Raw genomic sequence first — 12,686 nt, 5'->3', positions numbered from 1 at the left:
CGCTCCAGAGAGTTTCTATACTCTTTGTTTTGCATTCTGAAAGCTAAGGGCCTTTTAGATCTATTATTTCAGTACATGTTGATGACACGTGTAATAAAGCCTGCCACCTATTGCCCAATACATACTTCATTATAACTTCAGGCACCAGTGAGCCCCTTATCCTGAGCACTGAAATTAGGTGCTCACAAAATAATATTTACTTTATTCTAGCAATTTCTTTTCCCATCTTCTCATGGAACTCCCTCCTCTCTTTGGGGAGGCCATTGATTTGCACATCAAGACAGCGAGAAGAGACACTTTCCTGATTGTATGCAAGTCAGGGAGAAGCATGAGCAGAGATGACTTCTAGGACTCATACGGATAATTAGTCAACAAATATGTGGGTTGTGCTGAGTGTTTGGGACACACAGCGTGGTCCCTGCTCTTATGAGCAGCAGTGACTTCTGTCTTAACTGAATTTCTGGCTACCTCTTAGGGACTTTCTCCTGAAACCTTTCAGAATCATTTCACATAGGAAGACATCTTGCTGCAGTATCCCTGGTAAGGAGGTACAAAGGATGTTTTAAATATAAAGAAATTTAGTTAGAGACAGGTAATTTCTTTCATTTGGATGTTAAGTACTCTTTTTTTTTTGCTAAGCTGGCATTTGAATTGGTATTAAATGATGTTAAAAATAGAGTTGCATTAATATGCTACTTTTTAACATGTTCTTTATAGTCATTGACCATTTGCAAACCAAATGTATTTTTATACTTTTAAAAATCTTCCAATTATAAAAGTTGTGTATGTTCATAATAGAAATATTAGAACTACAGAAAATAATTTAGAAGAAAATTAACTGTGTGGGAGTACTAGTGATTTTATTTCTGTCTCATCTGTTTTAATATAGGCATATTCATTTTTAAATAACGATTTTTAAATGCAGTTTTATGTTTTTTATGGTCCCATAATTGGCTATACCATCATTTACTTAAAAGTTTTTCAGCTGCTGCAAATTCAGTTTTTCTCATTCATTGTTATTATAAATAATGCTTAACATCAGATGTTCTTGGTTTTTTTGTTTGTTTTCCCCTCATTGACCCCTATGGCAGTTTGGTGAAGCCTAGAAACTCTCCTTAGAATATTTTTAAGCGCATAAAATAAAAATAACAAAGCAAACCAAGCATATTGAAATACAGTTGCAAAACTTTTTATGGCCCAGTAATATGTGTGCTACTTTCTTATTTCATAACAAAAAGACCCTGTTAACTACCATAATTTTAAAGTAGTGATAAATGTAATTAATATTCAGATATGTCCGCAACAACTGTAATGTGATAAATTATCTATGATTTCTATTGGTGTCAAAGTCACACGTACAGTTAATATTGCTATAGTTTGTTGCCTATATTTATAATTGATGGAAATGCTAAATTTCAGTTAGAAGTTACTGAAAATAAAGATAAATTTTTTTCTTTTAAGTTCATGAACCCTCTAATTTCTATTCATAGACATGTTAAAAAAGAAACAAACCCTGGTCTTATATGAACAGCCATGGTATGTAAATTCTCCCCACATATCTATTTATTTCCATAAGGCTGGAGCACTATAAATGAAGTGTGGACTTTATAGGAGCCTTGATTTTTATTGCTGAGTTGCTCTAAGAAAGCTTAGAACAGAGAGGTCCACCATTATGTTTAAGACTGTGTAGTTTACCATTCTCTTGACTAATTTAAATGTTTACAATTTTTATTTTGGAACATTCGTTATAGGCCAAGAAAAGATGTTTCGTTTCTTTGAGATTGAATTTTTAAGAATATAATTGTTGGCCATTTGTCATAGACTGATAGCCAATAAAAAAAATCTCTCATGATTCTGTGACTCTTTATCTTCCCTTTATTTCAAATAGGATTTTCTTTGTATTTTTTCTTTAATCATTTTGATGCAATATAGTAATATTAACATAACTTCATAATAAAGTTTACCTATTATCGAAAAGTTAGGGGCCCAATAGGGTATGCTTAGTCAGATGCTGTCTTATTTATTTATTTTTATTTATTTATTTTTTTTTCAGACTGTCTCACTTTGTTGCCCAGACTAGAGTGAGTGCCGTGGCGTCAGCCTAGCTCACAGCAACCTCAAACTCCTGGGCTTAAGCGATCCTACTGCCTCAGCCTCCCGAGTAGCTGGGACTACAGGCATGCGCCACCATGCCCGGCTAATTTTTTCTATATATATTTTTAGTTGTCCAGATAATTTATTTCTATTTTTAGTAGAGACGGGGTCTCGCTCAGGCTGGTCTCGAACTCCTGACCTCGAGCGATCCACCCGCCTCGGCCTCCCAGAGGGCTAGGATTACAGGCGTGAGCCACTGCGCCCGGCCAGATGCTGTTTTAAATGGCAAAACTCCGTGCAATTTTGGCAAGTAGAACACCCTATTTTTTAAGAGTTACCTATGGAAAGAAGAATTGGGACCTCAGAGTACTGTTGCACTTTGTAAATATGGGCAATTAGTCTTATGCAACAATAATTATAAGCTTAGGGACAGAATTCTGGCATGTGGCCAGTCCTGTGTAAATGTCCCCATCCATTACTCTGCTGCTTTTGATTATGGTGCAGAGTCTTAGGCTATTTAGTTCTCATAGAACCTCCACCCTTTTAATTAGGATGAGCCCTTTGGGGACCCAGAGACTGAGAATCTCCAAGTGGTACACTTCCCAGAAAGACAGCCTCTTATTACCTCCACTTGGGCAAGCCTATGTTCATTTTAAAAGCAGAATATATATATATTTTTAACTGTAATTCTCCTATCTTTTAGTTCTGTCCTCTTGCTAACCTAGTTATTAGTCATATTAAGATGTAGTAAGTTGCACAAAAACAAAAAATCTGAACGGTTTGAACTCAATAGCAGAGATATGCAATGTTATAGAAACGTGCCATAGTGAGTGGTCTTCCTACTTTTATCCAAATTCTGTTGTCTGATGAAAATGTTAAACTAACGACATTGAGTCAAAGTTCATGTTGTCAACTGTGCTGACGGTGGCATACTTGTAACCAACCAAGTAGACTATTTCAAGAAAAAATAGTTTAAAATATTAAAAATGGTGAAAAAATTTTAATTCAAACTATGATATTAAGGTTGTTACTGTTCCACTCTTTGGTCTGCTGTTACATAATGAAGTCCAAGTTATCTGCTTATAACTTGTGTGTTTAACATACCCTTTATACATCAACTTATGATGTCTTTTCTAGACAAAATAGAAGAGTTTTCATTTTTCCTTCTGTGTAATCAATTAGGGTAATTCTAAGATTAGAATGTGAACATTTTTGTGACTTTAACATATATTACCATATTGCTTTCTAAAATAGTTGGTACTGATCCACAGTGCCGCCAGCGGTGTATGAATGTATTACATCTATACCAATGGCCAGTTTTTCATTTCAGAAATGTTGTTTCTAATTGTGTTAGGCATGAGAGAGGAGCTAAGTTCTATTTGCTTTGTATGTCTTTGATTTGCGTTTATGATGTCTGTTTTACCTGTTTAAAATTTTCAATTAACAATTGCAAACAGATCTTTTAAGCCATAACTTATAACTTTACAAATTATTTATAAAAAATAAAAATGTGTTTTTACTGTTCATAATTACATTCGGTCCAGATCATGCTGCTGTCCTAGGGAAATGTACAACTGAAGTATTAATATATAGCCCACAGATGGTCACCGTAGCCACTACGGGCAATCCAAAAATTGCTGGTTGAAACCCTGTAACTCTTGTAAATTGGATTTTTCTTTTCTCTTTTACAATTAAAATGCTAGGCTTAACTTTTTTAGTTGTGTGTTCATGCCCAACTTATCACCAGGAGATTGGACTGTACCTGATTTAATCACTTGGAGCTTTGAACTATTTACTATTTCTCCTCTCTAAGAATGTGAAATTTTTGTTATAATTATTATTATGACTAGATCAACCAAAAATGTGGGCATTCATCTGGAATGTTCGAATGAGAGCAGAGCTACTCTTTGTGCCATCCTTGTTAAAACTGAAGAACCAGAACTAGTAAGAAAACTTCAGGCTAAACATTTGTTCAGGTGTTAAATATGAGGAATGGAAGTGGGAAGAGATCACACCATATGTGGATATAACATTAATCTCTCTCCTTTCAACACAGTAACATCTTGGCTATCTAGCATATCAAGGAATAAAGCATTATGTGTGATCTGACTAGATGAATAGTTTATCCAGTTAGGAACCAAATTTTATTTATTTTTTATTCATAATAAAATTTTAGAAACTTGTGGGAACATAACGTAGATAATGGCTAAGAAAATGAGCTTTGAAATCAGTAGTTAAAATAATGTGTTTGAATCTGGTACTGCTACATACTACTTGTGGCTAAGTGACTTATCCTCTCTAAATCATAGTTGCCACATCTGTGAAAAAGAAGGAAATACCTATATTTTCATGGTTAATATAAATATTAGAGTGTTTGGCAAAGTGCTTTGTTTGGCTGCATTATATCATTCTAATATGGTGATTACCATGTTGGCATTTGGCATTCCAGTATGCTGGCTCTAAAATAGTATTTTTAGTGAAATACCTGTCTTTCAATTCATCCATCTGCAACTTTATGCACCCTGCTTGAGTTTCCGGTTCCTCTTCCCTTCCCTTCCCCCTTTCTTCCTCTTACTTTCCTCATATGCATTTCTTCATCAAAGCGTTTCTTGCTTTTCTTCAACCCTCCTCATCTGTAACTCCCCCACCCTTGTCCCTCCTACCCCCATTTTTCTACCCTAAAAGAAAGACTTGTGGATCTGGCTGGGAGAACTCCTTACAATTAGTGAGTATCCTCACCAGCAAAGAATGAAGGTAGATGGCTGGTAGGAAAAAAATGTTAAATGCTGCATCAAGGAGCAAGTCTAGAAGTGCCCTGGGGCTGGGGTCTGAGAGGAAGAAAGGTAGTGCAGCCCAGTGAAGGTGAAGGACAGGTAGAGCCAGGAGTGGCCAGAAGGACCCTAAGCAACCCTAAAGTTGAAGAATATCCCTAAAAGGCTGTTATTTTAGTTTTTTTTTTTTAAAAAAAAACTGAATCATTTGTCTTGAGATCAAAGTTGAAGAACTCAAAAATTTAAGGTGACTTGCTGAACCAAACTCTTCTCTACTGGACGGTTATATACTACATTAGGATTTTGAGTTGATAAACTTGTGTTCATGTAGAAAGAATTTTCTTTCTCTGTCTCCATAATCCTCAGGAGTGAAAAAATTGACAATAGACCAAAACAAGGCCTTTATTATAAAAAATTTTTGTTCCAATTGAAAGACTTGTTGAACACAAAGAGTTTGATCATGATACTAGTGAATTTAATGCAGGAAACTGGACCAGAATCTCCATCTATACCAGTGGAACTGAAGCAATGAGAACTGGCTGGAAAAGCTGTTTTGGAACTAATAGCTAGAGCTCTTTTTCAATTAAAAAAAACTTGATGTTTCTCCATAAACACACACATAAATTCAAAAAGCTTTCCAGCATTATCAAACCAGAGGTGGGTTTATTTTGAAGATAGAGTCTGAAGAAAGTATTTGAAGTTAGTTTATAATTATCCCATCACCATTCCCCCAACTCAGAAATATGTTTCTTTAGCAGCTGGGAGCATTTACATAAAAATATAGTCAGATTTTGATGATGACACCAAAAAAAAAGTTTAAATCATTAATTTTCCAGTTTTTATTATTAACAAGTTATTCTTTATTTTAGTCTTTAATTTTAGTTTATTTTATGTAGGGTTTATTCTTAATACTATTTTTATTTTACTACCAGCAATACTAAAATGATTGTGTTTAATATTTATATTTTATAAATTTATATTTTTTGTTTTAAATGCTTCTAAATTTTTGTATTTGAGACATTAAATATCTGATATCACTGATTTATGTTTTTGTGAATTCATAACACTTTTAAATAAAGTATTAGTATCAATGTGCAAAGTAAACACTTTCACTTTGCTTCAGTCTGCAATCTCTCTTTCAGAAGATGTCTAAGTCATACTTCACGTGAGACCTAAAAGATGAAAAGGTTTAGCCACATAAAGCGGAGTTATGCAAAAAATGTTCTAGGCAGCTTTTTTCAGATCGGAAAAGGCATAGTAAGTTGAGCAACTGAAAGAAAATTTCATTGCAGGTCATTCTTCTCAGAGTTTAGAAGAATGAGAGAAAGGTCTGAGTTGAGGCTGGAATGATAGGCTGGCAGCAGTTTCAGAGGACCTTGGGGAAGCCATGAAAAGTATCTGAGAACCTCGGGATTTTCAGCTGAGTAGTAGTTGATCAGATTTGCATTTTAAAAGGATCCTTTGGCCTCTCTGTGTGCACAGTTTGGGTAAAAACAAACCAGTTAGGAGACCATTACAAACACTCAGACAAGTGATGACTAGGATAAGTCAGTGGCAGCGGGATGGGAAAATGTGGACGGATTTGAGAGGTATTTAGGAACTAGAATTCACAGGGCATGGCAGTGGGTCTGGCCTGAGCAATCCTGTGAACGTGGTAGCCGTTGTCGGACTGGGGCTGCAGGGACAGCTGCGTATGTTTATGTGGGACACACAGCTCCATCAGGTAGATGCAGAGATCTCGAGCTTGGAGGAGTCTGGAATGGACCTGGGGACTTTTGAGAGTCGTCAACATGGAGATGGCAGTTGAAGTTCTGAGCATGGATGGAATATTCAAAAGGGAAAAGGAAGGGAAACTGAGCAAGCACAGCCAGAGTGGTAGAAGGAAAATCAGAAGAGGGTGATGTCGCAGGAACCAGGAAGTAAGAATGTTTCTAGAAAAAATGAAATAATCATCTGTACCAGATGTCATGGAGTTTGTGAGAGGTAAAGACCCTCAGTACCATTTGTTTTAACCTTGAGGCAGTCATTGGGGACCTGTGCAGTGGAAGTCAGGTGGCAGTAATTCTGAAATGAGGAATTAGGCAGCGATTTCAAGAAGTTTCCAATGGAAGAAGGGAAAGAAGAGAGAACGCTTCAGTTCTGAAGGATGATAAGGAGTTGAGAGTAAGTGTATATTTAAAGGTGATTAAACGGTGATGGGAATTAGCAAGTCAGAGAGGGGGAAGTCGAAGATAGAGAGTGATTGAGGCCTCAGAGTCCCTGGGAAGGTGGAATGAGCAGAGTCCAGGATGGAGGAGGATTGGGCTTTGGACTGTAGGGACAGGAAGCAAGAGTCTGGATGCAGGTAAGTGTGTGGTACGATGGTGGTGATGCACAGTTTGCTTCTGAAATGGCTTCTTTATTTCCTTTGTGATGTAGACATACTGTCTTGTCGTTTGCCACGAGCGAGGAGAAAGTAGGTAGGGGGAGGTTGAGGGAGAATAGAGGATGTTTGCAACAGCTGCTGTGGAGAGAGCTGACCAGGGAAAGCTTGAGGACATGGACAACTTGAGGTTACTGAGGATGACTTGATAGCGGCCCTGTATCTATGAATTTCCCCAGCAGCTGAGAACACCCATCCCACCTGCCCTTCCTGAGGTACGTGGGATGTATTTGAGGAGTTTCTAGAAAGTCAGGTTTCAGTTGAGTCCATGAGGGATAAGGGACAGATAATGAACGTGACTCGTGCTCATCTTGGACGCATCCACTATTGTTCTGTGCAGTATCAAAATATCCTCTGAAGTTACTGAAGTGTGTTAAGCTCTTTGCTCCTTCAGTCAATGGCCCCAGACTGCTGTCTTGTTTTCCTTTAAGTTCTTGTCTGCTTTTTTATACTATTTCTGTCTCCTCCCTTTCTGTTTTCTTCCTTATTGTCAGTTGTTCTATCACATTGCTGTCTGCATGCAAGTCTATATCAGCCCTACACCCTGGACTTTGTCAACATCTGGAATTATCACACCTCTGAAATAAAGCTGTGGGCTTGAAGACCAGACAACCAAGCTTATTAGAATTGTGTGCAAAGTAAGAGTAAATAATCTGAGTGTGATTCTCATGTGCTGTGCTTTGAGGGTGTACATGAGTGTTTATACGTGAATTTTGTGGCATTTATTGGATCGTTTTTCAGTTGTCCATATGAGATGTTTGTTGCCTGTATTCCCATTGTGATTTTATTTTGAATTTCCATGGATTATGATAATATTCTTAGAAAGCTGTCAGTATTTATAATGATATCTTTTGTAACTGTGCTTTAGTACTTGCAAAGTATTTTCATATGTATTACTCAAATTTCAAAACTACATGATTAGACACGTTATGCTATTATTTCTTATTATTCTCATGGATTTTCAAATACATACTTTGTATGGAAATAACATGTATTTTCAAATATTTATGCATTTCGTATGAGAATAATGTACCATGTCACAACTCTGTCATTTAGCTGTATCACATGTAAATGAAATAGAACAATGTAAAGTAAGTATTTTGGAGCTTTGAAAATTAAATTATGTACTCTGGCTTTTCATATAGATCCATGTTTTATCAACTTCCTCATCTGTGACTATCTCTGTACATATCAACAATTTTAATTTGTATAAAGACATATTAAGACATAGGGACATATATAGATGCATAGACATATTAGATGCACAGTAAATATCACTTTTAAACATTTTCTATAAATTAACTTAACTTTGATTTTGACCTTCCTGTTTGCCAGGAGGAAGGTAAATTCAATACCAGTCACTTGGAGGCTTTGTGCTAAGGGGTTGGGGCCTTGGGCTGTGCCAGGACACTGGGGACAGGACCCTGGCTCACCAGTCACCTGGGCCCGGAGCCCTGCGTCCTGCCCCTGTGGAGAACCTTGAAGCTCTTTCTTCTGAGCTCCTACTCCATCTTATGTGGGCTGCTGCAGAGCAGAGAGCTGCTCCGTGACTCACATACATTCCTCTCTCCAATCCAGGAAAATCTTTTTTTAATCTGGGGAAACCCCTCTCTCCTCAAGCTCTGTTCTCAATAGGTTTCCTTTTCATTTTTTTTTTTTTTTTAAACCAAAAGCTAAAAAGCCCTGACACATACCTTTTCTTAGGCAAGGAAGCACATACAACGTAGCCTATTTAAATGGTGGGATATAGGGAGAAAACACAAGTTCCTTTTAAGAAATAGTAGAGTAGTCATTTGTAGAGTGGTAAAAAACCCAACAGGCCACCTCTATTCAATGTCATCTCTGGAACTAAACCTGCATTGCCAGGTCTTTGTTTTTATAACTCACTGAAGAATATTAATATTTGTTAAATGTTTACATTTTATCAATACAATTTCTGAGTGGTGATCTGAAATACTGAGCATAATATAACATTTCCAAAGTGTTAGGTAAATTTTCTAACTTTGTTTTGTCTTATTTTACCTAAGAACACTGGAACTATTTTGGGGCTGATGAGAATCTTGGTCCGGTGGCTGTGAGCATTCGAAGGGAAAAACCAGAAGAAATGAAAGAAAATGGATCTCCATATAATTACCGAATAATTTTTAGAACTAGTGAGGTAAGTTGCAAATGAGAGAGGTTTGAGCCTTAACGGAAGCTGGGGGGTGGTAAAATAGAGTAGTAGCAGTAGCAAGGCAGTTAAATTTAATAGCACAGGGTTACAAATGCCTTTGGAATAAACAAAGGCTCCTTTCATTCATTCTAGTGGTGATAGTGGTAGACAAGAGGGTTAGATGTGAATCTGAATCTACTTGCTTTTTGTCTAGCTCTGGATAGATGCAGTAAATGAATGGGAGTTTTGATTCAGAGAAAGATATGTCTGCTAAGTGTGGCCCAAGGAAATTGAAGCCCTCAGAATCCCAAATGGGATATTGTGTGTCCTGCTTCGGGCAGCCGGAAAGCACCGCGCCAGCTTGGGGAGCCAGGATACAGATAAGAGACGCCACTGAAGACTTCATTCACTCTTCTGGGCCATTGTTTAGGTCATTTCTGGACCAAAGAAGAGGGAAGAAGACACTTCTTCCACTTTTACTTTATAATGTGTAGGACCTATTCTCTGAGACCTAGAACGCAGGCTGTTTGAACCAGGGGCTAATTGTGGATGAAACAGGCTTTTGGAGCTCTTTAGGAACCAAAATACATATAATTGTATGAGTCTTTATTTTAAAATGGAACTTGGGTTAGAAAAGAAATTTAAAAAATACAAGAAAATAACCTACAAAGCATTTTTTTTAAAACTCATGAACAAGTTTTGGGACTATGAGATTCTTCTTTGATTTCTTTCTAAATTTGTATAATCGGGCCAGTTATCAATGTATTGCCTCTCAGCTCCTAATTCACTGTAGGATTTTTGTTATGCATTAAGCCTGATACTCCCTTGAGGCGTCTAGAAAATAATGGCTTTGAAACTAGTTTAAATAGGGCATTTGGCTTCATTTTCCCCATTGAATGCAAAGCAAATTCCAGGGGTTGGCTTCACTTAGTAATTGTTCCTAAGCTTGAACTCTGGGGAAATTAAAAATAGGCATTTTAAAGGCAAGGCTTTAATATCTAATGTGTTGTTTATAGTGGCCAGAGAGAAATGAACTAACATGCTCTTGTGTACGTTTTCTCTGTGTCAGAGCTAATTGTTAAGCAGTGTAAATTCTTTTGTTGAGCAGAAAAAGCACAGAAAACATACTGTGTTTTACAGATGTACATAGGTAGTTGCTTGGTCTAGATTCCCAGATCCTACCAGATTTCTATGGGCCTCAGTTTCCTCACTTCCAAGTGCTGTTGTCTGTCTTCTTCTTTTCTTTTTTCCTTCCCGAGGCCACTCTGATTGAAGTCCCCATCATAGTCTTCCTTGTCTGTGTTTTTATCCATCTAAATTCATCTTATTGCCACTCGCCCGTCCCATCCTTCATGCCAGAGGTTGAAGTTTTTTAATCGGCTCTTTCTCGCTTGGATCCTGTCACTGGTTTCCAGGCACTTCCTTCTCAGCGTGCCTTGCAGGCGCTCCACATGTCCCCAGCCTCTCTCTCCGGTGTTAATGTCCGTCCCAAACCCTGCTGTGGTCTGTGAACCACACTGACTCCTGCCTTTCCCATCTCTGTTCTCTCCCCTCATGCTGTCTTGGCCCGATATGTTCTACTTGCGCCTCCCTCCAGTTCTCTGGTCATAGGGTTCCGTCCTTTTCCTGCTAACCCATTTGAGTGAGTTATGACCCTTGGATCTGTTCCCTTAGCCTCTGATTGAAAGGTTCGAGTCACATGTTGTTCCAGAAACCATTACCACTTGTGTTTTATGTTCAGATGTTCGGTTCCTGGCAATCTTCTTCTTTTGTTCAGGCCAGAAACCATTTCCTCTCTCTTGTCCCCCAGCTCTGGTCTGTCCGCAACACTTGTTGATTCTGTCTTCAAAATACATGCAGAACTCAACCACTTCTCCCACCACCCCCCCTGCCTAGGCCTGGTCCTAGTCTTGCTCTGAAAACTGGTCTCCCTGCTTCTGCCCTGAAGCCTTTCTGCCCAGCAGGGATCCTTTTGAAATGTAATCCAGATCTTGTCATTGCTCAGTTCAGAATCCACAAAGTGTTCCCTATGTCCCTTGAGAAAAAGCCAGTGTTCCTGCTGTCCTAGGAGACCATGCACATCTGCTTCCCAGTTATCCCTCCCATCTCAACTCTGGTAACTCCTCCTGGCTCCCAGTCTTCTGGCCACACCAGCCTCCTTCCCCTCTGGGATGGCTCGGGACTCCTGCCCCAGGGCTCCGATGCTCCCTGATGCTCTCATCCTTACTGTGTTTTCCCCCGGGCATCTCCTGCCTCCTTCCAGCCTCACTCCCAAGTTTCTACTCCCTACCCATTTCATATCCAGTGCTTTATTTTTCATTGATACTTAACATTATCTTAATATATTATACTCATTTATTTTGTTCACTTTTAATCTGTCCCCCACTAGGATATGAGCCCCACAGGTAGGGCTTCATCTGAGCTGTTCCTTACTGCGTGCTTGATGCTTGAGGTAGCACCTTCTCCCTCCTTCCTTCCTTCATCCCTCCTCCCTTTCTTCCCCCATTTCCCTCTCTCTTTTCCTCCCTCCTTCACTCCTTCTTTTCCTTTCTCCAATGTTTAACTGCCACTAGATTTTGCATAATTTTTTCCTTCCAATAAAAAAATCCTTAAATGTGGTTTAATTGTAATATTTTTATAAGGCTTTTGATAGAAATGTTTCTGGACGTTGATCCCTGTCCCTGGCTCCTGGACTTTGCCGGGCAATTACCTCACTCTGTTGGAGCCAGTTTACTAGATATATAATGAAATAAGCTGTAATTTGTATCAGGGGCTTCTCCTGTTACTTATTTCTCTGCTGATAAATACATAAAAAAAAAAGAAAGCAAGGTCGTTATAGTGACACCCCAGTGGCTACAGTAAATGGCATCAATATAGCAGAAGTACAAATATCTTTCATTTCAGTAGAAGTAAACATTGCAAAACACAACCAAAAGAAGACCGTACATAAATTTGTAGGCATGGAAGTTTATGACCAAAACTTTATAGCATGTGAGTGGTTTTTTTTGTTGCTTTGTTTTTGGTTTTTGCATGTGAGTGTTTTTATGCATAGGAACACGAGGACTTATGAGAGCTCACTTCTTGTTTCTGGAAGTCATTAACAAAAACATCGGTAATCTAGTGATTCGGATGTGAAAAATGAGTCATCTTTTTTTCTCGTCAGCTTTGGCTTTTGTGAAGTTAGCTGCTGTCTTTCTGTGGCTCAGTTTTTGGGCTCTTCCCTTCATGAGATAATCCATGTCTTGGG

General features: G+C 38.2%; 1 protein-coding gene across 10 annotated transcripts in view; it reads left to right on the top strand.

The window, feature by feature from the left end:
• Nucleotides 1–12,686, top strand: part of SIPA1L1 (signal induced proliferation associated 1 like 1) — a 358,554-nt gene that overhangs the window by 231,145 nt on the left and 114,723 nt on the right. For all 10 annotated transcript variants that reach the window (XM_045564679.1, XM_045564663.1, XM_045564653.1 and 7 more), the window contains one exon: nucleotides 9,315–9,445. In XM_045564679.1, the coding sequence (XP_045420635.1) occupies nucleotides 9,315–9,445 (131 nt within the window). The remainder of the gene's footprint in view (nucleotides 1–9,314; nucleotides 9,446–12,686) is intronic.

The sequence above is a fragment of the Lemur catta genome, chromosome 1 (genome assembly GCF_020740605.2).
Source record: "Lemur catta isolate mLemCat1 chromosome 1, mLemCat1.pri, whole genome shotgun sequence".
Classification (NCBI taxonomy): Eukaryota; Metazoa; Chordata; class Mammalia; order Primates; family Lemuridae; genus Lemur; species Lemur catta.
This window is presented reverse-complemented; position numbering and strand designations above follow the sequence as displayed.